Raw genomic sequence first — 25,882 nt, 5'->3', positions numbered from 1 at the left:
TTGAACACCAAGAATCAATCTCCCTTCTATTCTTAATTTTGTTAATTGTTTAGTTTTGTTTGGTCTTGACAGAGTCTGGTGTGAGGACAATGAGCAGGCAAAAATGGTTCCAACAGAACAGGTAAAAATACAGAATGGTTCCAACAGAACAGGAAAAATACAGAATGGTTCCTACAGAACAGGTAAAAATACAGTACCCCTCACTAGACCACCCCTTATTTGTTAGTTTACCTCAAGTGGCACTTATCTGTTTCAATAATTCACTCAGAGACTCTGGTAAATTAGAAAGAATAAAATGTTTCATTTGATTAATTAGTTTTATGCCTTACTTTCTGATTACATAATTCACTGACAGAACACTTCACTTCAGCTGTTCACTTCTACCTCTATAATTTGAACATGAAACACTAATTGAACCCTAACAAACTTTTTTTTAAAAGGTGAGAAAAAAATCTTGAATCTGAGGTAAAGAAGGAAACAATAAGCTCCTACTGACTAGACTGACAGCAACCCTAGTCCAGAAAGGTCTCTCCCATCCAAAATTTCTTGAAGACATAATACGAGGGTGCAGTATATCCAACAATAACAGCACCTAACAACTCAGGGTTTTCTGGAGGAATGTCTTGATCTTGAAAATGCACTGATGTAACTACAAATCTCAATTGTTAACACAGATATTAACAAGAGAAATACAAATAATGGTGCTGGAAAGAAAAACTATGCAGCTTGTAAAGCATTTTGATATAGCAAGACCCTCCATGAAGAGGGATGAACTGGTGTGAGAGTTAAGTCAATAAGGTATTATTTAGCAGCAGAAGAGGAGCTGGACAAAAGGACTGTCCTATTTCTTGTTGTTTGTTCAGTTGAACTGTCCCTTCCTGCACAAACAGGAGAGGATGCGACCATATGTCTGGAAGTTGAGCCACGACAACTGGACTTCTTGTTGGGTTCAGAAAAAAGAATGCTTGGTTTAGGACCACAATCACCAGTATTCCTTCATTTGAAGGACAAAGGACAATCATTTGATAATGATGTACTCATTTTAGACTGAGAAGAGAGAGGGTTTGAGAGAGGGGTCAGGGAGGCCATACATTTTACAAAATCCCTCACCCAACAGGTGTGGAGGCCTTAGATACAATTTGTCTCCTATTTATCATGCTCTCCTTTCATCCATCCCAAAAGAATTAGGGACACACTGCTCTCCTTTCATCCATCCCAAAAGAATTAGGGACACACACAAGAAAGATACTAACTGTTAATGACCATCAACAACCCATGACAATGGGTGGAGAATGACTGCAGAAGTGGGATTATCCCTCACCCCAAGTCCTTTCTCCTTCTAAGGAACCTATTCAGATCAGGGGGAAGTGAAACCAATGTGGAGGATATATCGGGGTCTCCTACCAACTCTCCTCAGAATGAAGAATCTGCTTGGATGAGTAGCAAAATGTTTCAACCTAACAAGAAAGAAGTCCAGTTGCCATGACTCAACTTCCAGATAGCCACACCTGGATGACTGAGAATCTTCACAGATATAATGCTACCATAAGCATTGTCAGACCATTGGTCCATGATCACAGTTCACAGTCTTCGATTAAAATAAACCACAATATTTGCAACAGTGTGAACCCACTTGCCCCCACTTCCCTGGCACTTTATTTTTCCTTTCATATGGATGGTGAAACAAGCCAAGATGATGTATTTTACAATTGTTTCCCATTATGCGTAAACTAGCAATTATGGTTAAATGCCCCAAAACAAGGATTTGTGAGCCACCTTCAGACTGTGGTTGGAAGCTAGCTTCTGATCACACTTTGTATAGGTTCATTGAAGAACACATTTATTTCCATACAAAGGGAGTCTTTGCTGCTAGTGATGAATCCTGGATTGTTCTTCTCACCTAACAAGAGGAAGAAAGTGGGACAGACTAGGTCATGTACATCCACACATTCTTCAACCATATTCTGGCCTTATAAAAATTTGGATCTTCGGTTTCTCATTACGGTGGCAGTGATTGTCCAGTGTTTCAGGTAGGACTATTTCTGGTCCTTTATTAGCTGTTTGGGTAACTCAGTGGACTGGAAAAGATGGCTGTGAAGCCAGGAGTCACAGCTTCAATTTCCCACTGTGCCTTGTAAAAAAGAAACCAGCCTGTGTGACCTAGGGCCCCCCCAAGAAGGCACTGGTGAATACATTTTACCTAAAAAAAAACTTTGAAAGGGTCACCATAAGTCAGAATGGACAGAACATAATTAATTCATCCAATCAATCAATCAATCTGGCTATTTGGGTGATTGAATTTGAGGCCTTCGGTTTAGAATGCTTATTCTCTGCCATTGTGCTGAGACCCTTCAGTGTAAAACAAATTGCCCTTGAAGAGAGAAACTGAACAGGCAAGCAGGCAAAAACCATCAAATCTTCATTCCTGTGCAACATTCCCTCTAATTTTCAGCCCTGCTGAGCAGCACTCTGCCCCTGACAGGTACAACCCCACCCCTCCCCTATTGTGATCTGAACCAAAGGGGCTGAAAAAGATCCTTGTGGATGTGTGGAGGAGGAGACCGGGGGGGGGGGATGTGGAGCTGCGCTTGTGTGCACCAAGGCAAACAGCTTAAAGGGAACCTTGCTGTCATTTCTAAAGAGAATGTTTTTATAGTGTTATAAAATGTATGTTTTATAAGCAGTGTGTGTGTGTGTGTGTGTGTGTGTGTGTGTGTGTGTGTGTGTGTGTGTGTGTGTGTGTGTGTGTGTGTGTGTGTGTGTGTGTGTGTTTGAGAGAGAGAGAGAGAAAGAGAGAGAGAGAGAGAACCTTATAAAAAGAAATAAAATGTTACCTCCTCATTCAGTAACAGGCATTTTTCTGGAATACACCAGGTATTTTCTGGAATACACCTTTTTTTTTTTTTTTGAGTATTCAACTCATTGATATACAGAGTATATACATAGTATATACTCTGCCACGTGATATACTAACCCTTCCCAGGCTCCATCCAAAGATCCATCAAACTCATCAAACTCATAAGCCTCCACCGAAGAAGGAAATTTTCTTTAAAAAGTAAGGAATTTAAGAGGCCAGCAAATGAATAAAAATAAGCTTAAACAAATAAACTCAAAGTTCATTTTATCCTAAAGCAGGGGTTATCTTTTTTTATAATGTGTGCTCTGGAAGTTAATAACTTAAATCATTCTGCAGGGCCTCACTTAGCTAAAAGAAATATCTTGGCTACATTTGTTTAATTTCCAAATTGCTTTAAAAAAGCCCTAATGGATGTCATCTTGGCACTAACACTGTACTTTCTGAAATTGCGGATTTCTGAGAGTAAGAGCATGAAGATAGAGAAGAGATATCAGCAAACTCAAATGTATTCAAACTAATAAAAGTTTCAAATATGATAGTCTTCCCATAAGTATTTAGGGAAAGCTGAGCCACAGTCATAGATAACATAGGGCCTACACAGATAATGTAGCACCTAGAGTGGAATCATGTGGAAACATGATCACACTAACTAGTCGTTCTGTGGGACATCCATCCTACTCTCTGAATGAATGAGCTCTCTGGAAGACAGATAAGATATAAATGCAAATGTTAAATAGGTAACCAGAGGGCTTTACAAAATTGTAACATCCAAGATGCACACGTCGGATGGCTTTAATGCAAGTAAAACCGTTTGTCCCTGTTTGTTTTACTTGCATTTCAATTATTGTGAGCTACCTTGAGTCCCTTCATGGAAGAAAGGGGACATAGAAATAATATTTAATCAATCAATCAATCAATCCAGAGAATCTGGTGGTTCGAAGAACAGAAAAGACATGGCTGATGCAGTCCTACTATCCAAAGTTGGTGCACGTTTCTCTGTGGCAGGCAGAGGCATGTAACTGTTGCCGTGTACCAACCCCATAGCTCTCAATGGAAGAAGGAGTGTGGCAGTGCCTTGCTTTCCATCCCCAATGTCTGCCTATATACTCTGCCTCCTCCTCACCCAACTCTGTGAATAACATCTTGGCCACAATAAACCTTTGGGCCAAATATTATAACTCATACACCCGAACACAAGAATATTTTGGGGGGCAGTCATCCCATAATACTATGAAGTTAGGGACTTTCATAGCCAAAGTATTATTCATATCATTGTCTGATAAGTGCCAGAGTTTGCAAGTGGGGAGAAAGAGGCTGGTTATGGCAGTTGTCAGCTCATGAAAAAAAAATGTGGGTGGAAGTGGCGACTCTGCCACAACATCCAGTACTCGGCCACCTGAAGCAGCCATCTTACTCTGGTCAAAGGCTGGACTGGTCTTACCAATACTCCAGTGTACATCAGTTTTAAGTATGCACAGAATTATTGTCTACAAAAAACTGAATCCATCTTATGGAATTTTATGAGAAGTTATAAATACATGATTCTAACAGAATCAACATTAGAAATCAACATTTTGCAAGCAGATAACAAAAGCATCTGAATACATTCAACACACAGTTTCATCTTGAAGATGCCCTTTGGGCAGAACTATATCCCGTTATGCTTCCGCTTGCATCTCATATAGGACCAAGAAAAAATCCATGCAAATATTTTCCTCCAACAAGAATGAACAACGAGAAAACATGCCTCCTTACCAACATGTTAAATTAGACTGCGGCTGGGTGGCTCTAACTCATTGTCCAAAATGCCTATCATCCCTAAAGGCAGTCCTCCCACCTATCATCACCGACCAGGGGTCCATCTCCATTCATAAGAACATTACTCTTGTCAAATAAATTGCAGGTCCTATTCAAATCACAGCTTCCTGCCAACTCTGATCTTTCATTCCATCTTTCACACCATAATCTGCTTAAATGGAAGAAAAACTGCTAGGGAAGAAATGCTGAAACTTCCACCTTCCAGTAAGCTTGCAGGAGGATCATATCTGTCAGCTTGCATGTCTCAGCAAAGTGCCCATCAGTAACAGAGAGGACGGGCAGGCAGAGGTGGGCACCCTTTCATGTATTCTAAGGGTTCACACCATGCCATCCTTCTAGTCTTCTACCTGTAATGGATCCCTACCCCAGTTCCTTCCCTGTATTCCAGAGTAAAACTCTTTGAGGAACAGAAATATTGTCTGATACAGACATTCACAGAGAATAAACGCAAGCTACACAAATAATTTTCTCTCTTTTGTACACTGAATTTACAAAGTTAACCCTTTGGGAAACACTGCCTTAGATGAATAATTAGTAGTTTGCTCCCCAAGTCAGCTTTCCTTCCTGACATTCCTGATTTGTTCTGTGAAAACTACTTGCCATTCATTTGTCTCACTAAACAACATCATTCTGGGAATGGTGCTTCCTCTTCAACACATGGTATAAACAGCTTCCGACAACCTCTGCAGTTGGGTATAGGGATTTAGCATGTTGATAGGCAGATTTTTTCCCCTGACCTCACATGTGTACCAAGGAAACCCATATGAAAAAAAAAAAAACACAAACCTTTTTAAAGGAGGATGACCATTTTTGGTTTGGGCTACGAACCTCTAATTTCTTTACAAGTACTAAACATATGTTACCATAATTGGCTGAGATCCAAACAGTTGTTCAGGTTATCTTATCCCAGGCAATTATTTTTTACAAACCTTTTGTACTGAATTCATCGGACTCATCAGATGGGAGAAAAGAATAAATTCATCTAACATTTTAACAATAAGATGAAACTATGCTTTCCACAAAGTTTCTATTGCACTCTGCCAAAGAAGTGCCTGTGGAAGAGCCAAATGCATTGGCTCTTTATAGAGTTAATTTTGTTGGATGTGTCAGGAGTCTTTTTCCCTGGTGGGAAGCTGAGATTCTGCATTTTAGGACACGTGGTGGCCACCAACTAGATAGCTTTCCATTAGAGAAGAGGTACCAGATTGGTGAAATGCAATTCTAAAACCGCAAAGAAAGAGAACTTTAGAATGAGCCATTAATAAATGTGCCCCTATGGGTGAATGCAGCTTCCTCTGTGCAGCACAGTTTCAAAAAAACCAAATAAACCCAAACTAATGATTTAATTCGTGAATTACATGAAGTCAACAAATTAAATGGTTTCAGGTTTTAAAGTTAACAATAATGAATGGATCTCTCCATATGCTACATTTAACACCAAATAATTATTTTTTTAGACCGTTACACTGCAAGGGCTGAAATCCGGAAATAACTTACAACTACCATAGGCTTACTGGATCAATAAGGATTTGATGAGTCAATTCCTCCATATATTCCACAGATTCAAAGGACTTACTCTAGTCACAACATACAACTGGACTGCAACCAAGATTTTGCTATATCATGGAGATGTTCTGGCTGGGAATTCCAACCATAAGGGCCAGCAAGGAAGAACACATATTGGTCTTTCACTGAGTCCTTTCATTCGGAGAAAGGTGGCACAAGAATATAACAGAGAGAGAGAGAGAGAGAAAGAGAGAGAGAGAGAGACGGAGAGAAGGAGATTGGGGGCGGCTGAGAAGATAGAAAATCTAGAGAAGTTAAGAGTACAGGCAAGTGTATATGTGAACAAAAAGTTGGCAGGGCAAGAGGCTTGTGTAGCACAAGAAAGGAGATGGCAAGCTGTTAAATGGCAAGATATCACTGAGAATACTGAGATGTGAGAAGAAAAAGCAAGGGAGAAAAACATTTCCATAGTCAAATCAGAGGGGTAATGAGGTACTAATTAGAGGTTCACCTGAGCAGGAAAGAGAGGGAATGTCATATTGGACACAATTCTAATTTATAACCTAGGAATGCAAGCACCTTTTTTTCTCCCTGTTCTAGGTTTGCCAAGAAAACAGATGACACATCCAGCAACGCAGATATTTTTCCCTATCATGCTCCTGTAAGGATCACCAGTTTTACTATACTATACCCCACACTTGAAAGAAGTAAAAATTAGCCAGAGGACAGAACATCGTTTCAGGGATAAGGCTTCAGTGAATTGATTTTGAAGTACTGTTATCTGATGGCTATTGCTGATTGTCAGGTAAAGACAGCTTTGGTGTGATAAAAGATTTGACAGGTCAATAGCTTTTGAAAATTATCCTTACTAATTATACACAATACCAGCAAACTTATCTGATTTTGGATGACAGCTAATTCTTCAGCTGCACATCATCCTGTCTGAGTCACATGATAAAGAGCTCTTTGAGATGATCTGTTTAGGGGAAGATGTAGAAAATGTGAGGTGAAAAGCCCATGTGTTTTGGCTCCGTTCGCCAAATCAGTGTGAATGTACTTTATTATTTCAGCATTTAAAAGGATATGATTGCACATAGACAGTCTTTAATGACTAATACTACAATAGCATGGAACTCCCTGCAATGCTATAATAGAAAAACAGATTCTCAAGTGATCGACACAGAATGTTCCAAGAAGCAAATGCGTGTAATGCATCCCTAATCTATTTATGATCTATGGAGTGGGGGTGGCGGATAAACAGATATTAAGAGGGCACTCAATTATTGTATGTAAGCACTTGCAAAATACATCTCCCCAACATCACCACCATTTGACAGATTAATGCTGGATGAAGCATAAAGCGCATTATTTAGCTGCATGCAAGCAAGCTGTTTCCAAATAAGATTATCAGAATATTGGCATCTACTGAAGTAATTTCTCAAATGACAATACTAGTACCTTTGGCAGTAGCTAAGTGATGGCAATGAAATATTGTGATGACAGCTTCCCAACTCTACTTTTTCTGTTCCAGGGTGGGGTGGGGATCATTGGTCAATTCGTTCGTTCGTTCGTTTAGTCGTTTAGTCGTGTCCAACTCTTCGTGACCCCATGAACCACAGCACGCCAGGCCCTCCTATCCTCCACTGCCCCCCTCATTGGTCAATAGATATGTGCTTTTTCAGGATTTTGAACTTCAGTTCCCAAAATTCCTCAGGAGTCCCAGGAATTTTAGCCAAGAATGGCAAATCAGCATACCTGTAGGTTTTGAATTATTTCATCTTTGATATCAGCTTCTCTGGTCTCCCTGTTTCCTTCTTCTTCCTACTGCTGATTTGTTTTTTTTTTAAAAAGGAAGCTGCCTTTCTCATCATGCTTCCTGGGCTAATGATAGTCTTGCTGCCCATTAGGCTGTACAGTGGGGTCTTGACTTAAGAACGGCTTGAGTTAAGAACATTTTGACTTAAGAACCGCTCTCATAGGAAAATATTGACTTGACTTAAGTACTTAGATTTGAGTTAAGAACTGAAAAAAAAACCACGTGGGAGGCAGGGAAAGTGCAAAACGTGAACTTTCAGTTAACTGTTGGCCAGTGAAAAGGGTGCCTGTCTGCTTCCTCACTCCTCCCAGCGTTTAGAGAGTGGATTGGGAGACAGTCTTCAGACTGCCTGGTACTGTACTGCCTGGACTGTATTTTCCCTGCCTTCCCTGAACCTTTCTTGACCTAAGAAAAAAAGAAACAACATATCCCCCTCTAGTGGTCGAAGGCAGAATAGCAGCTTCCCATTAGTTTCTATGGACGGAAAAGAGCAGATACGGATCAAATGGTTTTCAATGCATTCCTATGGGAAATGCAGATTTGACCTGAGAACTTTTTGACTTGAGAAGCGCCTTCCAATACGGATTAAGTTCTCAAGTCAAGACCCCACTGTATAGAGAACACCTCTAAAATAATAATAATAATAATTTATTGTCATTGTAAGTATATACACATACAGTGGGGTCTTGACTTAAGAACGGCTTGAGTTAAGAACATTTTGACTTAAGAACCACTCTCATAGGAAAATATTGACTTGACTTACATACTTAGATTTGAGTTAAGAACTGAAAAAAACCCACGTGGGAGGCAGGGAAAGTGCAAAATTTGAACTTTCAGTTAACTGTTGGCCAGTGAAAAGGGTGCCTGTCTGCTTCCTCACTCCTCCCAGCGTTTAGAGAGTGGATTGGGAGACAGTCTTCGGACTGCCTGGTACTGTACTGCCTGGACTGTATTTTCCCTGCCTTCCCTGAACCTTTCTTGACCTAAGAAAAAAAGAAACAAAATATCCCCCTCTAGTGGTCGAAGGCGGAATAGCAGCTTCCCATTAGTTTCTATGGACGGAAAAGAGCAGATACGGATCAAATGGTTCTCAATGCATTCCTATGGGAAATGCAGATTTGACCTGAGAACTTTTTGACTTGAGAACCGCCTTCCAATACGGATTAAGTTCTCAAGTCAAGACCCCACTGTACAACGAAATTCACAAATTAATAAAATAATAATAATAATAATAATAATAATAATAATAATAATAATAATAATAATAATAATAATAATAATAATAATAATAATAATAATAATAATAATAATAATAGTAATAGTAATAGTAATAGTAATAGTAATAGTAATAGTAATAGTAATAGTAATAAACTTCTAGGAAGCACTGTCGCGCCTTAATTTTAAAAATCGAAAAACAATTCAACAACACAAATCAACAGGAAACAGGAAAGTCAGAGGAAACATTTTTGAAGATAAAATTACATGAAAGCCCTTCTTAGTGTGTGAAATTCTACTGAGTTTTTACACTGGTTTAGTACAACTGGCATCAATTTCAGTAGGGAATTTCCACAAGTTAAGAAGTTCATATAGGGATTTCCTGTTGTGCACCACATTGAACAGCCTGCATTATAACAGCTACTATCTGTGCTAATGTCTTGGAATAACTTGGCTTCTGAAGAGTCTATATTAGGGGTTGTGTGCTTTTACAGAGCCACTGAGAAAGAAGAGGGGGGGGATGGCCATGGCAGAACTGAGGATGATTAGAGAATGAGAATTCAGAGAAGGATAGGTTGTTTTGATTGTCCATGTATGTATATGTGGGCTGTAAGGACATGCATTATAGTACGGATGGTTCCAGGGGTACAGGTTCTAACATATTTGGACATCATTGTCATCATCATCTTACATAGTACTATCTTTTACATAGGACGAGATTGTCTTGAGAGGACAACAGAAAATTCAGCACACAAAAGACAACACACAAAAAGGAGGAAAGTAAAGGTGAACAAAACTGCACGGATAGGAAAACAATTGCACAATTGCTGCAGTTATTGGTGGTTAGGATCAAATTAGAGGTCATGTTATAGACAGGTCTTGGAACCAGGGATTTCTACCAAAGAACTTAATAGAGAAGCTTGGTGGGTATAATTTATTTGATTATTTAGTTATTTGGGTTATCTGAGTTTGCTATATGTTCATGCTTTTATGAAACACCATGTGATTGATCAAATAAAAATCATTAAATCAGTTCACAGCCCCGCCACTCACATAAATATGCCTAGAGGGTTGTAAAGAATCTCAGCCAGGTTACAAGAAAATTAACCTAGGACAGAAACCATTCATCCTGCACACTTAACAACTTCGAAGAATATTCCAGAGGAACATTATGGATTTTTATTTGTAAAACTGAACAGATTTTTGTATCAGCATATTAACTGACAATAACAGGACAATTCTAGCCTCTTTTCCCTTCAAAAAAAAAGTAGATAGCAACTGTGTACCATTTTAGTAAAACAAACCCCTACCCATAAGGTTTGAGTTAAAATCCCAAAATCTTTTATCAGCCTTTAATAATTGCAAATCACGTAACTTTCTGGATATTTTTTCCAGATCTCCCAGTTTTAGCCTTCCAGTTTCAAAACATCCAAGCTTTCAAGCAACAATGCCACTGTATCTGCTGCCTTCTAATTAAAACGAACTCCTCTCAAATTCTCCAACCTCTATATTGATTTTTCCTCTATTCAAAATAAGTCGAAATAGGAACTTACTGTCAGACTTAGCTAACATCTACTCTCTCCTGTTTTCAATAGTCACCTCATCCCTACCCCCAGACTAGATTAATACAATTTACAGTGGTGTCTCGCTTAACGACGATAATCCGTTCCAGGAAAATCACTGTTAAGCGAAAACGTCGTAAAGTGAAATTAAAAAACCCATTGAAAAGCACTAAAAGCCGTTCAATGCGTTCCAATGGGCTAAAATCTCACTGTCCAGCGAAGATCCTCCATACAGTGGCCATATTCAGTGCCTGTATAGTGAGGAATCCATCCCTAAGCACAGTGGGGAGCCATTTTAAGCACCCGGCGGCCATTTTGAAAACCCGACGATCAGCTGTTTTTGATCGTGGTAAAGCGAAAATCGGTTCCCAAAGCAGGGAACCGATCATCACTAAGTGAAATTCCCCCATTTAGACCATTGTTTAAACATCATCGTAAAGCAGATTCATCATAATGTCGGGCAATCGTTAAGCGGGGCACGACTGTCTACAGAATTGGAATTATGTTGAAATGAGTTGTCTAACTTTTAGTCTATCATTATATCATAATTGCTGTGTCACAGTACTGAAACAAGGCAGGAAGTGGATCTTTCTCTCTCTGTGTGTGTTTGTGTAGACAAATGCAACCATTAAGCAAATCTCTCTCTCTGCCCCCTCTCTCTGCGTGTATGTGTAGAAAAATGTGACCATTATTAGGGTACCATTAATGGTACCGTGTCCAATGGAAGATTAATTCAAACTGAATCTCATCTGAGTGATCGAAATTTGCATCTGACAGACAGCCATACAACAATACTAACAAACTGTTAATCTCTATGGATTTGGAAAACCAATTCTAAGGACTATTAGTACATCTAGGCCAGTGGTTCTTAACCTTTGTTACTCAGATGCTTTTGAACTGCAACTCCCAGAAACCCCAGCCAGGACAGCTGGTGGTGAAGGCTTCTGGGAGTTGCAGTCCAAAACTACTGAGTAACTCAAGGTTAAGAACCAGTGATCTAGGCAATACATTTTAATTCCAGTCCATATTTTTCCATTTAATTTTAATGACCATTAAGCATTCATAGAAAAGCCTGGCCAGATGGATATTAAATATTTCGCTACTTGAAGTATTCTGCTTTAAAGGTTACCCTTTTGTTGCAATGAAATGATTAATTGCAGATATGAACAATTCCCAGTTTACAAGAAACACAAGATAACCACCCACAGGAGTAAAAGTGCATCAGCGAACCCTGTGGGTGGGGTTGGAAACGCCAGAGAGTTTCAAAGGGCTGCAGTCTTGGACAGAAAAGGAAGCCCAGACAAAACTGCTTTTCTAAGAAATACTATCATGCTTCCTTAAAATTGGATCATATTGAATTCTTTATACAGAGCCTCTCAAGGTATTCTTTCAAGCAGAAGAAAAGCGCAAGAGACTGGATAAGAGAGAAGCTGAGGAGTTCATATGTTTAGTTTACTGCGTCTTGCTTACTGAACCACATAATACCATACACAGTAAAGAGTCACATACTCATTATATTGTACAGTGTTGCCTTGCATAGCGATCGCTCCGCATAGTGACGAAATCGCTTTGCGATGGACTTTTTGCTATCGCAAAAGGGGTCGCTTTGCGATGGTCTCTATGTGGTATTTTCGCTTTGCGATGATCACAGAGAAGCGATAATCGCAAAGCAACCCTTTTTGCACAGTTGATTGGCAGTTTCAAAATGGCCACCGGGTAAACAAAATGGCCACCCGCTGTTTTCAGGGATGGATTCCTCGCTTTAAAGGCACCGAAAATGGCGGCGCTATGGAGGATCTTCGCTTAAAGGTGAGTTTTAAGCCCATAGGAATGCATTAATCGCGTTTTAAATGTAAGAAACCACTAGGAAGTCATATGATGAATTGGTAAACAATGGCAAGATTTAAATAGTAAAAAATATTTTAAAAGTAAAAATATGTCTCAGGGAGCACTCCATGTTTGAAACCATGGAGAGTTGGTGCCTATCATGGCTGCAAACACTGGGCAAGATGGACAAAAAAGCCTAACTTGATAAGAGGGAGTGTTGCCTGTTTCATTGATGAAACGTTCCACAGGATTTACACTGTTTCTATTGTATAACGCATACAAACATATTATCTTGCAGGATTCCTTATACTGTACTGCAGTATAAAATGTAGCAAGCAAACCAGTGCAAACTCCAGACCATCCTCATTATAACCCTTGTGTTCAGAGAACTCTAGGAGATTCACTGCAAGCTGGGATCCAAATAGCTTACAGGGTTTGCGCTCCACAAGCGTCGTCCCCCCCCCCCCGATCTGGTTAATGTGTCAATGTGAGATAATCCCACATACACCACACTGCCCTTAGTTCCATGACAGAAGAAAAGTAGAATGTATTGTATACGTAAATACACCACTGACCTCTTGGCAGGCAGATAGCTGTAACAGGGGTGTAAGGATTGGCACTAATCTGAGTCTCCGGATGAGCGAGAGGCTTGTTCATATAACACTATGGGCAAGCTTGGCAAGCTTGGCTCCAGATTTGTGCCTTTAGCCCCTTCCATGGTCTGCACAAAGACATAAAATTATAGTCTCGTGCAGAAGAAGACCTGAGAATGCGGACTGGAACCTGCCTGAGAGCCATTTAGAGGCCACTTTAAGGATGGTCTCCGTTACACAGCCTAGCCCCAAAACTCTCTAAGCACGCTAATTGAAAGGATGGAAGGGATTAAGTCTCCATGGCATGCTTGCAGAATGGTCCTTGGAACGAGATTCTCATTTACTAAGTAAATTACTGTACATTATTGTATAATGGTGTTCACATTATAACTGACAATTAGAACCATTAAGAGGAAAGCTCATAAACAGCTGAAAGCTCACATCAAATTAACACAGTCATGATTGAAATCACTCCTCTGATTTCTGCTCTTCACAGACGTAATCAGCATCTTGCATAGAAATGAACCAGGCAACGAGCAAAATCGCAGCCACATTGTGGCTGAGGTGACAGGTTTTACTAGTAAAGAGGTCCATGGTCTTGCCTACGTAGCGATGATTATTGAAAACACAGTGTCCGTTCTATAAAAACAGTTCTGCCAGAGCCACAGGGAACATGTCAGTTATCACACAATTGACTATTCTCTAGAGTCACACAAGAATCATCAGGCTTCTAATGAGGAAATCCTGGAATGTGTGCTGGCTTAGCAGATATTATGCAACACTTTTTCACTGCTGGCCTATTTCATCCTTATCCCTCTCCGGTGGAGGTTCCTAAGGAGGGGTAAGTGTCACATCTCACCTATTGATTGCAACTTACTGCCCCCTCTGTATTGACCTTGGGCCCACCCATAAGACTACCTTTCTACTGAAAGAAAGACCCAATCAGAATTGCAGATCCCGACTTAATAATTGTAAATTAGTGCTTCCTACAGGTTTTGTCACTGTGAAAGAATGCTTGATGTAAGGGAACTACGCACACCTAGTCAGCCAGATACAGGAGTAAGTTGTTGCTTAACTTGCTGAGTGCCAGAATAGAAGTATCTTCCAGCAGCCCCCATATGTGGCTAATAGTATCTTCACTGCTCTAAAATTTAGTCTTGGGGAGGGAGCAAATTCCTACAATACTTTAAAGGCCAACAATATTGTTAAAGCATGAGTTTTAAATTAAGTACAAACATCATTTGTTAAAATAATTTGTTGCATATTCTTGTAGCTTCAAAAAAGTACTTGCCAGCTTAATCCCAGTGTTATTGTTGTTTCTGTTGTACCACATTACTGCTGGATTACTTTTTAACCTATTTTGAAATAACCTGCAATTCGCTGAAAACATACCGCAGTGGTAGCGGCGGCAGCAATGGTGGAACTCTGCTTGACCATGTCATATTCCTCAAAAACTACAACCCAGAAGTGACTTGATGGCACACAGCAAATTACTCTTTTGAGGGAGATAAAGTAACATGTTGCAGGTAACATCAATTGCTTGTAACATAATGGCGAATTTTTTTTTGCTTAGCATAGTTTGTTTGTTTGTTCAGTCGTTTAGTCATGTCCGACTCTTCGTGACCCTATGGACCAGAACACGCCAGGCCCTCCTATATTCCACCGCCTCCCGGAGTTGTGTCAAATTCATGTTGGTTGCTTCGATGACACTGTCCAACCATCTCATCCTCGGTCGTCCCCTTCTCCTCTTGCCTTCACACTTTCCCAACATCAAAGTCTTTTCCAAGGAGTCTTCTCTTTTCACGAAATGGCCAAAGTACTGGAACCTCAGCTTCAGGATCTGTCCTTCCAGTGAGCACTCAGGGTTGATTTCCTTTAGAATGGATAGGTTTGTTCTCTTTGCAGTCCAGGGAGCTCTCAAGAGCCTCCTCCAGCACCACAATTCAAAGGCATCAATTCTTCGGCGGTCAGCTTTCTTTATGGTCCAGCTCTCACTTCCATACATCGCTACAGGAAAAACCATAGCTTTGGCTATGCGGACTTTTGTTGGCAAGGTGATGTCTCTGCTTTTTAAGATGCTGTCAAGGTTTGTCATTGCTTTCCTCCCAAGAAGCAGGCGTCTTTTAATTTCGGGGCTGCTGTCTCCATCTGCAGTGATCATGGAGCCCAAGAAAGTAAAATCTGTCACTGCCTCCATATCTTCCCCTTCTATTTCCCAGGAGGTGATGGGACCAGTGGCCATGATCTTAGTTTTTTTGATGTTGAGTTTCAGACTGTTTTTTGCACTCTCCTCTTTCACCCTCATTACAAGGTTCTTTAGTTCCTCCTCACTTTCTGCTATCAGAGTGGTATCTGCATATCTGAGGTTGTTGATATTTCTTCTGGCAATCTTAATTCTCGTTTGGGATTCTTCCAGTCCAGCCTTTCGCATGACGGATTCTGCATATAAGTTAAATAAGCCGGGGGACAATATACAGCCTTGTCGTACTTCTTTCCCAATTTTGAACCAATCAGTTGTTCCATATCCAGTTCTAACTGTTCCTTCCTGTCCCAAGTATAGGTTTCTCAGGATATAGATAAGGTGATCAGGCACTCCCATTTCTTTAAGAACTTGCCATAGTTTGATGTGGTTCACACAGTCAAAGGCTTTTGCATAGTCAATGAAGCAGAAGTAGATGTTTTTCTGGAACTCTCTGGCTTTCTCCATAATCCAGCGCATGTTGGCAATTTGGTCTCGAGTTCCTCTGCCCCTTCGGAATCCCGCTTGTACTTCTGGGATTTCTCGGTCCACATACTGCTGAAGCCTACCTTGTATGATTTTGAGCATAACCTTGCTGGCGTGTGAGATGAGTGCAGTTGTCCGGTAGTTGGAGCATTCTTTGGCACTGCCCTTCTTTGGTATTGGGATGTAGACTGATCTTTTCCAGTCCTCTGGCCACTGTTGAGTTTTCCAAACTTGTTGGCATATTGAATGTAGCACCTTAACAGCATCATCCTTTAAGATTTTAAATAGTTCAACTGGAATGCCATCACCTCCACTGGCCTTGTTGTTAGCCAGGCTTTCTAAGGCCCACTTGACCTCACTCTCCAGGATGTCCAGGATAGCATAGTAAATCCCATTAAATCCCACTCCTCCCCTTCCGAGGAGTGCTGTCCTCTGAAAATGCCGGCCACAGAGACTGGCAGAACATTAGGAAGAACAACTTTCAGAACACGGCCAAAGAGCCCGAAAAACCCACAACAACCAAATCCCACTAAAGTCGATGGAATCAATGGGAATTTTGTGAATCTCCCCTTTGTAAATTCCATGGATTTAAATGGGTCTAACTGCAATCTACTACGCTAAAGTGAGTCACAGTCAGAGTAGACCCACTTGAATCAACAGAGCATAGGGAAGAGCTGGCTCACCGAACTTCTGCTAATTCAATAGGCCTATTCTAGTGCAATGTACTATACTAAGCAACATAGTTTTTGCTATTATTTCCATATCCATCCGTCCGTCCGTCCGTCCATCCGTCCGTCCATCCATCCATCCACCTGCCCGCCGACCTAGCTAGCTAGCTAGCTAGCTAGCTAGCTACCTACCTACCTACCTACCTACCTACCTATGAAACACCATGAAGTTCTACCTGTAATATTATTGCCAGTTGCGTACTCACTCAGCAACAGCTGACATCAGGATACGTAATACTGCCAGGAGGATATTGCATCTGACTTGGTCAATGCAAATGGTTAGGAGGTTTCAAACAGGAGAGTGTGGGGAAAGTCATACAGACAGATTGAGGTAGAAATGAATGATGACAATGAGGACAATGATTTTCCAGCACCTAATCCTAATACGCTTTATTAATTCTGCTAAAACGTTTGATAATTTTTTTAAAGAAGACCCTGAATTTAAATCAACAACTTATAACATTGTGTGTTCATCACACCCTGAAAGGAGGATGCAGAACTAGAGGCTTTGGCAAACAACACCACAAGAATTTGTGAGAAAACTAAGTTATCTATAACATTCCAGCACCACCCTAATCTGGCTATTCATCTGTATAAAAAGGATGTTTCTATTGATTCTACAGAGGACTGGAATGGGGAGGAAGGAAGGGTGTTCACATTTTTATTTAAAATCTCTTTCCTTCCTGGAAACAAAGTATAATTAAACATGTGCATGAGACCAACACTTTATTTAAAAGAATCACAATAATCAGATATATCCAGTCTTTTTGATCTGGTTCGTCCTTAGAGAACTTAATGAAAAGGATGTTCTCATATATCCCGTTGTGTAATTTAACATATAAAATTATTCTCAAAAATATGATCCCAATGGGCTTCACTGGGGGAAGCCAATTACTCTGCAATGTCTTAGCACGTGACACGTTTGCTATGATAATAAAAATACAAACAACATGGTCAAACAGTGAGTTTCTGTCTCAGATCTGGTTGTTTCAATTAGTTTTGGGATTCCGTGATGCCTTCCCTCCCTTGCATCCTCTACGACAAGAATAAGCAACAAGCCTTTTTCTTTTTTTCCAGCAAAATGCACACGTAAGCTCTGCATTGACTAAGCAGACTGTGAAGGTGAAGAAGATTTAGCAGTATTTCCCCAGGGAGCAGTCTTTGGAACTAATGCATGCTTCATACCATCTACATCTGGTTTGTCAATTATGTTCAAAGTACATTGTGCTTTCAAATGCTCCAACAGCAGAACTGTGCCAAACTTGGAGGACAAAGTACTAGCTGCCATTCCAGAAATGTTTAACCTGCATCTACCGGGCCTTCCAAGATCATCAGACCATTGCTGCTGCTGTTGTTTTCTTTTTCAGAGGTTTCCTAGAAATACGGCCGCTAAGCTGTAGCAAGGCCCCTTCTGGCATGAAGTTTCATTGTCAGGTAATTAGCAGCGCAACAAGTCCCTGCATGTTGAACTACAATTAGCATGACAGACGAAATGCTGGAAGGGTAGTCAGGTAGCCCTTATGCATAATACATTGGGGAATCAGTTCTGGAAAGTGTTAAGGCTAAGTAGCAGCCAAGTGAGCAGAGTGTACACTTCCTAAATTGTTATTCTCAAAGGTTTCATTTATGAGATTACCAAACTGGAATACTTTTTCTTCAGATAACGCTTTTATTTTTGCAGTAATTCTTTTCACATACCCATTACTTCCTAGTCTTTCTAGAATTCCACCTTCTCAGGTACTTGCCAAGGCACAGGAATGTACCTCTTTACAAGCTGCCTTTATGTTGTATTACTGACCTGTATAGAATTCCTTCATTTTACAAAGGATTATAAATGCTAAGGCCTCACAAATGAACCACAAGTATTCCACAGGACTACATCATTGTGAGCAAGTTATTCCAGTTCAGTATTTTTATTCATTATCTAGGTTAAGCTAGACTTGACTATTTCATTACAAACAGTCAGCTATATTTCACTCTTGCATGATTATTGCTATTAAGAATATACCCCTGGCAAAGGCAAGGAAGACGAAGCTTCTGAACTGTTGCGCAGTGCTGTGCAAGGGTCATGCCCTAAAGATTCAATTTTGGTTATCCCGTCAAGCTTAGACTGCAATTTTCATCTAGATGGAAAATGTCTGCTAGCGTGCTCAGATGCATAAAATAAACATGTAAAGAAGGGACATATCATCTTCACCAGTACTATTAAGTTGTGCCTAATGGTCATGGGCAAGGAAATCAAACAAAGCACTCCTCCCACAAAATAACCATTTCTGAACATTTGAGTGATAAGCCAAGGAAACAGAAAACTATTCATTTATAAAGTAAATGTAAGCGATAAACACATGTGTTTAATCTCCTGAAAGAATAACAAAAATCATTTATCATAAACTTTTTGTGAGTTGCAACCCACATAATCAGATAGCAGTGATTTTTGGACATTAAAGGCTCCCCACCATCCTGAGACTCCCAAAGGCTTCTCCATGATGCAAGGGATCCCTTAGGGAGCCTCAGAACCTGAGGGGGAGGAATAGGAGACTTCCAATGAAAGATAACAGGACACAGCTGATGATGCCATCAGGCTGACCCAAGTGGACCTGCACCAACAGGACTGCAGCCAATATTTCTACATTTCTATATCACTACAAACCACATACCTTGAACTCAAATTTTATATATTAAGCGGTTGAAATTCTAAATTACAGAATTAAATAACAGTCACATCTTTGGGTCTATGTGGTGCTAACGGCAAGAAAAGGGAGAAGGCTTTAACACAGATAATCTGTTTTAGTAACTCTTTGTCTTCAAACCCATCGGTCCATTTGCAACAGTATGGTGAAATGTTAACTACTACAGATGACATCATTGTGCAAGATGATACTGCGGATGACAATACTCGTCGTCAATCTCCTTTTGCAACACAAGGTCTAGTGGCCTGAAGCACAGCATGCTAGCATTCACTGTTACTAGCATTGCTGGGTGTAAAATGTGAGAATCAGATGCTGATACCTATTTCTGTGCACATCATTTCATGTTATACTTTAAATTCAAACCAGGAAATAAAATGTTCAATAAACACAAAGAACAGATAAAGAGAATCATAACAAGGTACACACACTGCAGAACATGGCATGGATTTCTGAGAAAATGCTTTTCATTATAAAGTATCAATTCAACCGTATTCAACCTACCTCTACTGGGAATCTCCTCCCATTGATGCTGTGCTCTGATCCGGATGACCCACTGCTCTGACCCCAGTGAAACTCGACTTTCTCCGCTTTGAATCTGCCTGGTAGCGCAGCACCACTGATGAAATAATCATCCTTTAAGAGGATAGCAACTGGAAAAGGGGAAAAAAGAAAAGAAAGAAAGAAGTTGCAGGATAAATAAAAGGAGACTGGAAAAACTGAAATGTTTTTATAAACAATTATCGAATGGATGGTATTTCCATTTATCTTTGTTCGAAGAACTGCTTAAACGGAAAGACAGCACAGACATAGACTTGGTATTCCAAATTCCAAACCTGGAAATAACTATTCGTAAACTACAATCTACCTGTAATTAGGAGTAGGAGCCCCTTATCCACGGGATCAGTATTCACTGATTCACTTATCCACAATCTGAATATATTAAAAATAGTAAAAGATTAACAAAAATCCAGAAAAAACTATTTGCACATGTATTATCAGAACCGGCCACTACAGGGAGCCAGAGATAGTGCTATGAATACTTGTTAGTGAAGAATATCTAGCATGGTCTCTGTCATCCTTTAGTGGCCAGTTCTAATAATGCATGTGAAAATATTCCTTCTTTTTTTTTTCTAGTTACCATGCTTATATAGAAAGAGTGTTTGTTATTATCCATGGTTTTCAGTTTCCACAGGGCACCTTGGAACCAATTCCCAGAGGATAAGGGGATCCTAATGTAATTCATTTCCTAGTAACTAAGATATAACTAAATTAAACTACTATTGCAACTGAAAAAAGGACAACGTCCTCTTCCCGTGTAACTGCAACTTCTAAAACTAATTTTATAGCTACAGGAATATGGCCTTAGAAAATAATGGAATGTTTCTGTACTGGGCTTCATGTCACTGAATAAAAAACACGGAGACCTGTTGAACAAGTTGCTAAAATATGGAATGACAATTCCAGCAGGGCCACTCCCAATGGAAGGGGGGAGCAAGAGAGGAGGGTCGTAGCCCAAGAAGCTAAATGCACATTTAAATATGTTCATCGTTAAGTGTATTAGTTGTGTAAATGAGGTTAAGTTAAAAAAAAAATTTTTTTTAATACGGGCAATGTCACCCCATGCTCCCTGGAAGGCACAAGTGAACTTTCTGAGCAATGTTTTAAATTTTGGAAGGGTTCCTGGGGGGAGGGGCTGAGAAACCCCCCCGAGTGCTGGATGACTGCATAAACACCCCTGGGGCACACATGTACCCACCAGGTCACACCTGCTGCCCTGCATCACACAAAAGTAACTACTTACGTTATTTTTCAGAAACAGAGTGATACCATTCTTCCCCCCCTTTTTTTTTAAAAGGGAAATTCCACAGCATCTAATAGTAGTGGGTCACTGGGACTATAATTCTGAGTAAGTACTTTTTAAAAGTAAATTTCCAAACTCGGTCCAAAGGAGGCCATAACCGAATATTGGAAAGAAAAGGGAGTGCTTCCTTGTCTCTCCCAAAGGCCTTTTAACCTGTTTAAGAGCTTCCAAAGTTGTGTCTTTCCTTTTATTGGCTGTGCCACAACGGCAGTTCTTTGGCATCTTGAGACCGCCTGCGACATCGTTCCCCTTCTCTCATTCAAAACAATGAGTCCCAGAAGATATAAAATAGAATTTGTCTTCAAGGTGCATAATCTCATGCTCTTCGCTCTTCCACTGAATGCCTTTTCTGTTTCTCCAGTGTATCAGATAATTCTATTCCCACCCACATAATTGTCAGATTCTCATTTCTGCTGATAAAAAACCTCCCAGCTCGATGCTATTGGCACATTTCATCTACATGTTAATACCTATTGGCAATGTTCCAAAGGGAAGGTATGAAATATAATGGACTGATCCTGAATAATTTCTCTCTCTCTCCCCCCTCTCTCTCTTGTATGTTGGCCTTTAATCACAGCTACTCCCTGCCCTCAGCAGTACTTTTTTTGTAAACAGGTATTGCTCATCAGGGTAGCCATATTTTCCAGATTATGTTACCATTAGTACTATACCAAGTGGTTTAACAAAATCAAAATTGTCCCCAAAGAATTTCTACCTGGGATCAATTTAATGCTGCATTAAAATAATTGTTAATAGCTTTGCCCCTTAACATTTCATCATGATTCTACTGAATGGAATCAGCCATGTAAAAAGCATAGCAGGCTCTGAGTCATTCCAAGGTCTGCAGATTTTATAAACATACCGCTCAGAGTGGTATAGATTTACCAGATGAGCGGGATATAAATCAAATAAATAAATAAATAAATAAATAAATAAATAATAAATAAATAAATAAACATATATATTTCATATAAAAACTAACAGAGCAATACCGAAGCCGTCAATAGTCCTGGAACGCTGACAGTGATGGGTACGGGTGTGGTGGAATACGGAAATAAAATAAAAAAAAAGCCAGCAAGCAAATAAGTACCTGTACTGAGGTGGGATAAAAATTGAATGGAGTATCCCATGAGAAGGCCTGGCTGGCTAGCTGGCTGGAAGGAATCCCCAACAGGAATGTTCCCCAAATTACAGCATGCCCCATTTCTTATTTCAGAATACACTTAAGGGCTAAGATGCCACTGAGGTTTTGTGTATTAAAGCAGTGGTCCCCAACCTTGAGCCTCCAGATGTTCTTGGGCTACAACTCCCAGAAGCCTTCACCACCACCTCTGCCAGCCAGGATTTCTGGGAGTTGAAGGCCAAGAACATCTGGAGGACCGAGGTTGGGGACCACTGTATTAAAGAGTCTGTGTGCTTACATTCAGAAGTACGATGGACTTCATTTAGAGAGCAAAATCTACAGAGCAATATGTATGTCACTCCATGCAAACCAGAAACAGAACCCACAGTTTCCCTGGACACACAAATTCACACAGCACTGGAATGCTAGGCTACTCACTTGGTGTTTTCAGTCTCATACATGGTCCAACCAGTGTTGTAAATGTAAATGATAGCTGGCTTCTTGGTAAAATTCAGTTCCTCAAAAAACCTCTGTGCTTCTATACCCGTGATTCAAAGAGCCAGGAAATGGCCTGATATTGCTGCACAATATGGTGTCCACACTGCCAGCAGGAAAAAGAGTGTCAAGCTTTACACTGCAAAGGGCAGCCTGAATGTTGACAACACCAATGGCAGCAGTCAAGATCTTCACTACTGTCAGCGGTATTTCTGCATGGAGTGATAGTATTATTTTTTTAAAAAAATCGTAACTTGAAACCTTTTTCCCCACATTTCACCAAATTTGGCACAGAGGAAGAATAAACTCTATGCTACATCTGTGGCAGACGTGGTGCTGTTTCAAAGTCCTGTTTCAAAGTTATATTGTTTAGAATTGCTTCATAGAATCTCATGGCACAGTGGTTAAACCACTGTGCTGCAGCCCAAACTGCGCTTACAATCTGCTTCAGTCCTAGCTAGCCAGCTCAAAGTTGACTCGGCCTTCCATCTTTCCAAGGTCAGTAAAACGACTGCCCAGCTTGTTGGTGGTACAATGCGTAGCTTGCATAAGTAACTTGTAAACTGTCCAGACAGTGCTTTGAGTGCTATGGGCCGGTATACAGTGGTGCCTCGCATAACGAGCGCACCATTTAACAATGAATCGGCATAGTGATGCAGATTTTGCAATCGCTTTTGCGATCACATTGTGATGTTTTAATAGGCAAAACATCGCATTGTGATGATCGGTAAGCGTTTCGCTTACCGATCTTCGCATTGCGATGTTTTGGGAACAGCTTATCGGTGGTTCCAAAATGGCCACTGAATGAAGAAAATGGCTGCCCGCAGCGTTTTCGCACCCTGCCCTCGCTTACCGAGGCAGCGAAAATGGAGGACGGATGGGGAATCTTCGCTTACCGGTGAGTTTTCCCCCCATAGGAACGCATTAAACTCCGTTTAATGCGTTCCTATGGGGTTTTCTGCCCCGTATAGCGACGTTTCCAGATAGCGACGATATATCCGGAACGGATTATCGTCGCTATGCGGGGCACCACTGTATAAGCAACACACTTTGCTTCGCTTTTGCTTTAAAATGCTGATTTGATCTGCCGCACAATAACATTACTGCACTCTCCTGCAATGATACACAAACAATATAAACAGATTTGCTGGTAAGAATCAGCCAGCTTTGGAGCTTGACTGTACTGCTCCACCAGAGCTGTAGTGCAAACTGAATCTATTTCATCCATTTGCAGGCATGATTTTCACATGTTTTTATCTCTCCAGCAAGCAAGTCAATTTTCATTAGCAGCAGCTAGCTGCAGAGATAAAAAGCCAGAGACGGCACAGCAATCTCAAAGGGCACTTTGCATGAAATTCCACCACTCTTAATTCAAAGAGATTTTCTCATACATTTGAATTTTCCAGCTGTGTAATCAACAAATCTACGTGACTGAGAGTATGCTTTTGGCAGAATGCTTTGGAAAGAAAATAACTGTACAAAACCAACATACATAGTAATCAGGATTCTCAGAGGGCCTCTAACATATTCACTCCATCAGCTGATTTTCAAGCACCCACAGGAGTACAGGATGCTGTCTTTTGCAGCCGGATCACTGATCTGTCTAGCTCAGTAAGCTGACTGTTCTCTATGTTTTTAAGGCAGCAAGTGCTTGCTCTCTCTCTCTTTTCAAGCCAGATTTTTCTCCTAGCCCTATCTGGTGTTCCCTTATGTCTTTCATTTAAGTACTAAACAGTCCTGCCCCTGCTTAGATAGATCATTGTGTTCAGGCATCAGCAGGAGCCTCGTGATGCAGTGGTTAAGCTGCAGTACAGCAGTGAAGACTCTGCTCACAACTTAAGCTCAATCATCGGCTTAGGTTCTGGCTCGAGACTGACAACCTTTTATCCTTCCAAGGTCATTAAACTGAGTACCCAGCTTGGGCGGGGGGGCAAAGTTCTCTATAAACCAGGCACGTCCATACGTACATCTCTGCCTCCCTCCATGCAGCAATAGCGTTCAAACCCCTAGGTTCCAGTCACAATGGAACCCTGTGCACAGGGGGCGCGCGCGGAGTCCCATACATGTGCAGGGATGAAGTTGCGGGTGCAAGAGACAGAGCCCTGCCCAGTGGAGCTGAAAACTAGAGGGTACGTTGGTGGGGGGAGGCAATGTGTAGCCTGCATAATTACACTGTAAACTGTCCAGAGAGAGCTTTAAACACTATGGGATGGTATATAGGCAGTACACTTTGCTTTGCTTTAACAGTTTTAAGAAAAGGGAGAAACTAAAGATTCTGATACTCAATAACGGCATGTCTCATCAGTTCTAGAACTCTGCTTAGTCATATGAAAGCCATTCATTAAAACCTCATTTTCGGCAAAGTTTATACTTTTTCGAATGCAATTGCTGGTACAAACAGCAACTAGCATGGTAACATTTTTAAAGAGAGCTACTACTATATCAGGAAAAGAACAATATCTCGGGGTATGCAAAGAAAGAAAAGTATTATGATGACACCTAGCAAATGGAGTTCTGAATGAAATGCATTAAAAACGTTGTCATGGGAGTGTGGTGGCTATCTTTATTTATGAGGCTTATGTTTTTTGGTGGGTTGCCTGTATCAGAAGGGACTGAGGGACATTTGTGCAAGAATGATAGGCTGCCACACAGAGGAAGGCATTTCAAGAAGTTTGGAAAGTATGAGGTCCTCTATGGACAGTCCATCAAGGCTCCTGTGAATCTGTTACAATGCACGGAGGGATTCAGCTGCATTGTATAAATATTTGATGATGACTAAATCATTTATGACTCTGTCAAGGGTCATTTTACTTGTTTTAAATGAATAATTAAAAGGATAATTAAGGGGGATGTATAATCCCAAATTTTCATCTAATTGTTCATTTAATGGTAGCTCTTTTCAGGCTGTGCAAGCTCTCAAAATTGCACACACAACCACAGACAGTGCAGGCATGTGTGCACATGTGAATACACAGAACACACATGCCTTCCCTTGTAATACTATCTGCAATAATTTCATTGACCTAAAATATGTGGTCTGTGTTCCTATAGATCACTTGTTTGCAA

The 25,882-nt window shown here is 40.5% G+C and overlaps 1 protein-coding gene across 8 annotated transcripts in view; it reads right to left on the bottom strand.

Annotated features, from left to right (window-relative positions):
- The window catches only part of PTPRG (protein tyrosine phosphatase receptor type G), a 717,838-nt gene that overhangs the window by 317,534 nt on the left and 374,422 nt on the right, over positions 1 to 25,882 (bottom strand). For all 8 annotated transcript variants that reach the window (XM_020804984.3, XM_020804986.3, XM_020804985.3 and 5 more), the window contains exon 4: positions 19,839 to 19,987. In XM_020804984.3, the coding sequence (XP_020660643.3) occupies positions 19,839 to 19,987 (149 nt within the window). The remainder of the gene's footprint in view (positions 1 to 19,838; positions 19,988 to 25,882) is intronic.

Source organism: Pogona vitticeps, chromosome 2 (genome assembly GCF_051106095.1).
Source record: "Pogona vitticeps strain Pit_001003342236 chromosome 2, PviZW2.1, whole genome shotgun sequence".
Taxonomy (NCBI): domain Eukaryota; kingdom Metazoa; phylum Chordata; class Lepidosauria; order Squamata; family Agamidae; genus Pogona; species Pogona vitticeps.
Note: the sequence above shows the minus strand (reverse complement) of the source record. Positions and strands in the feature narration are given on the sequence as shown.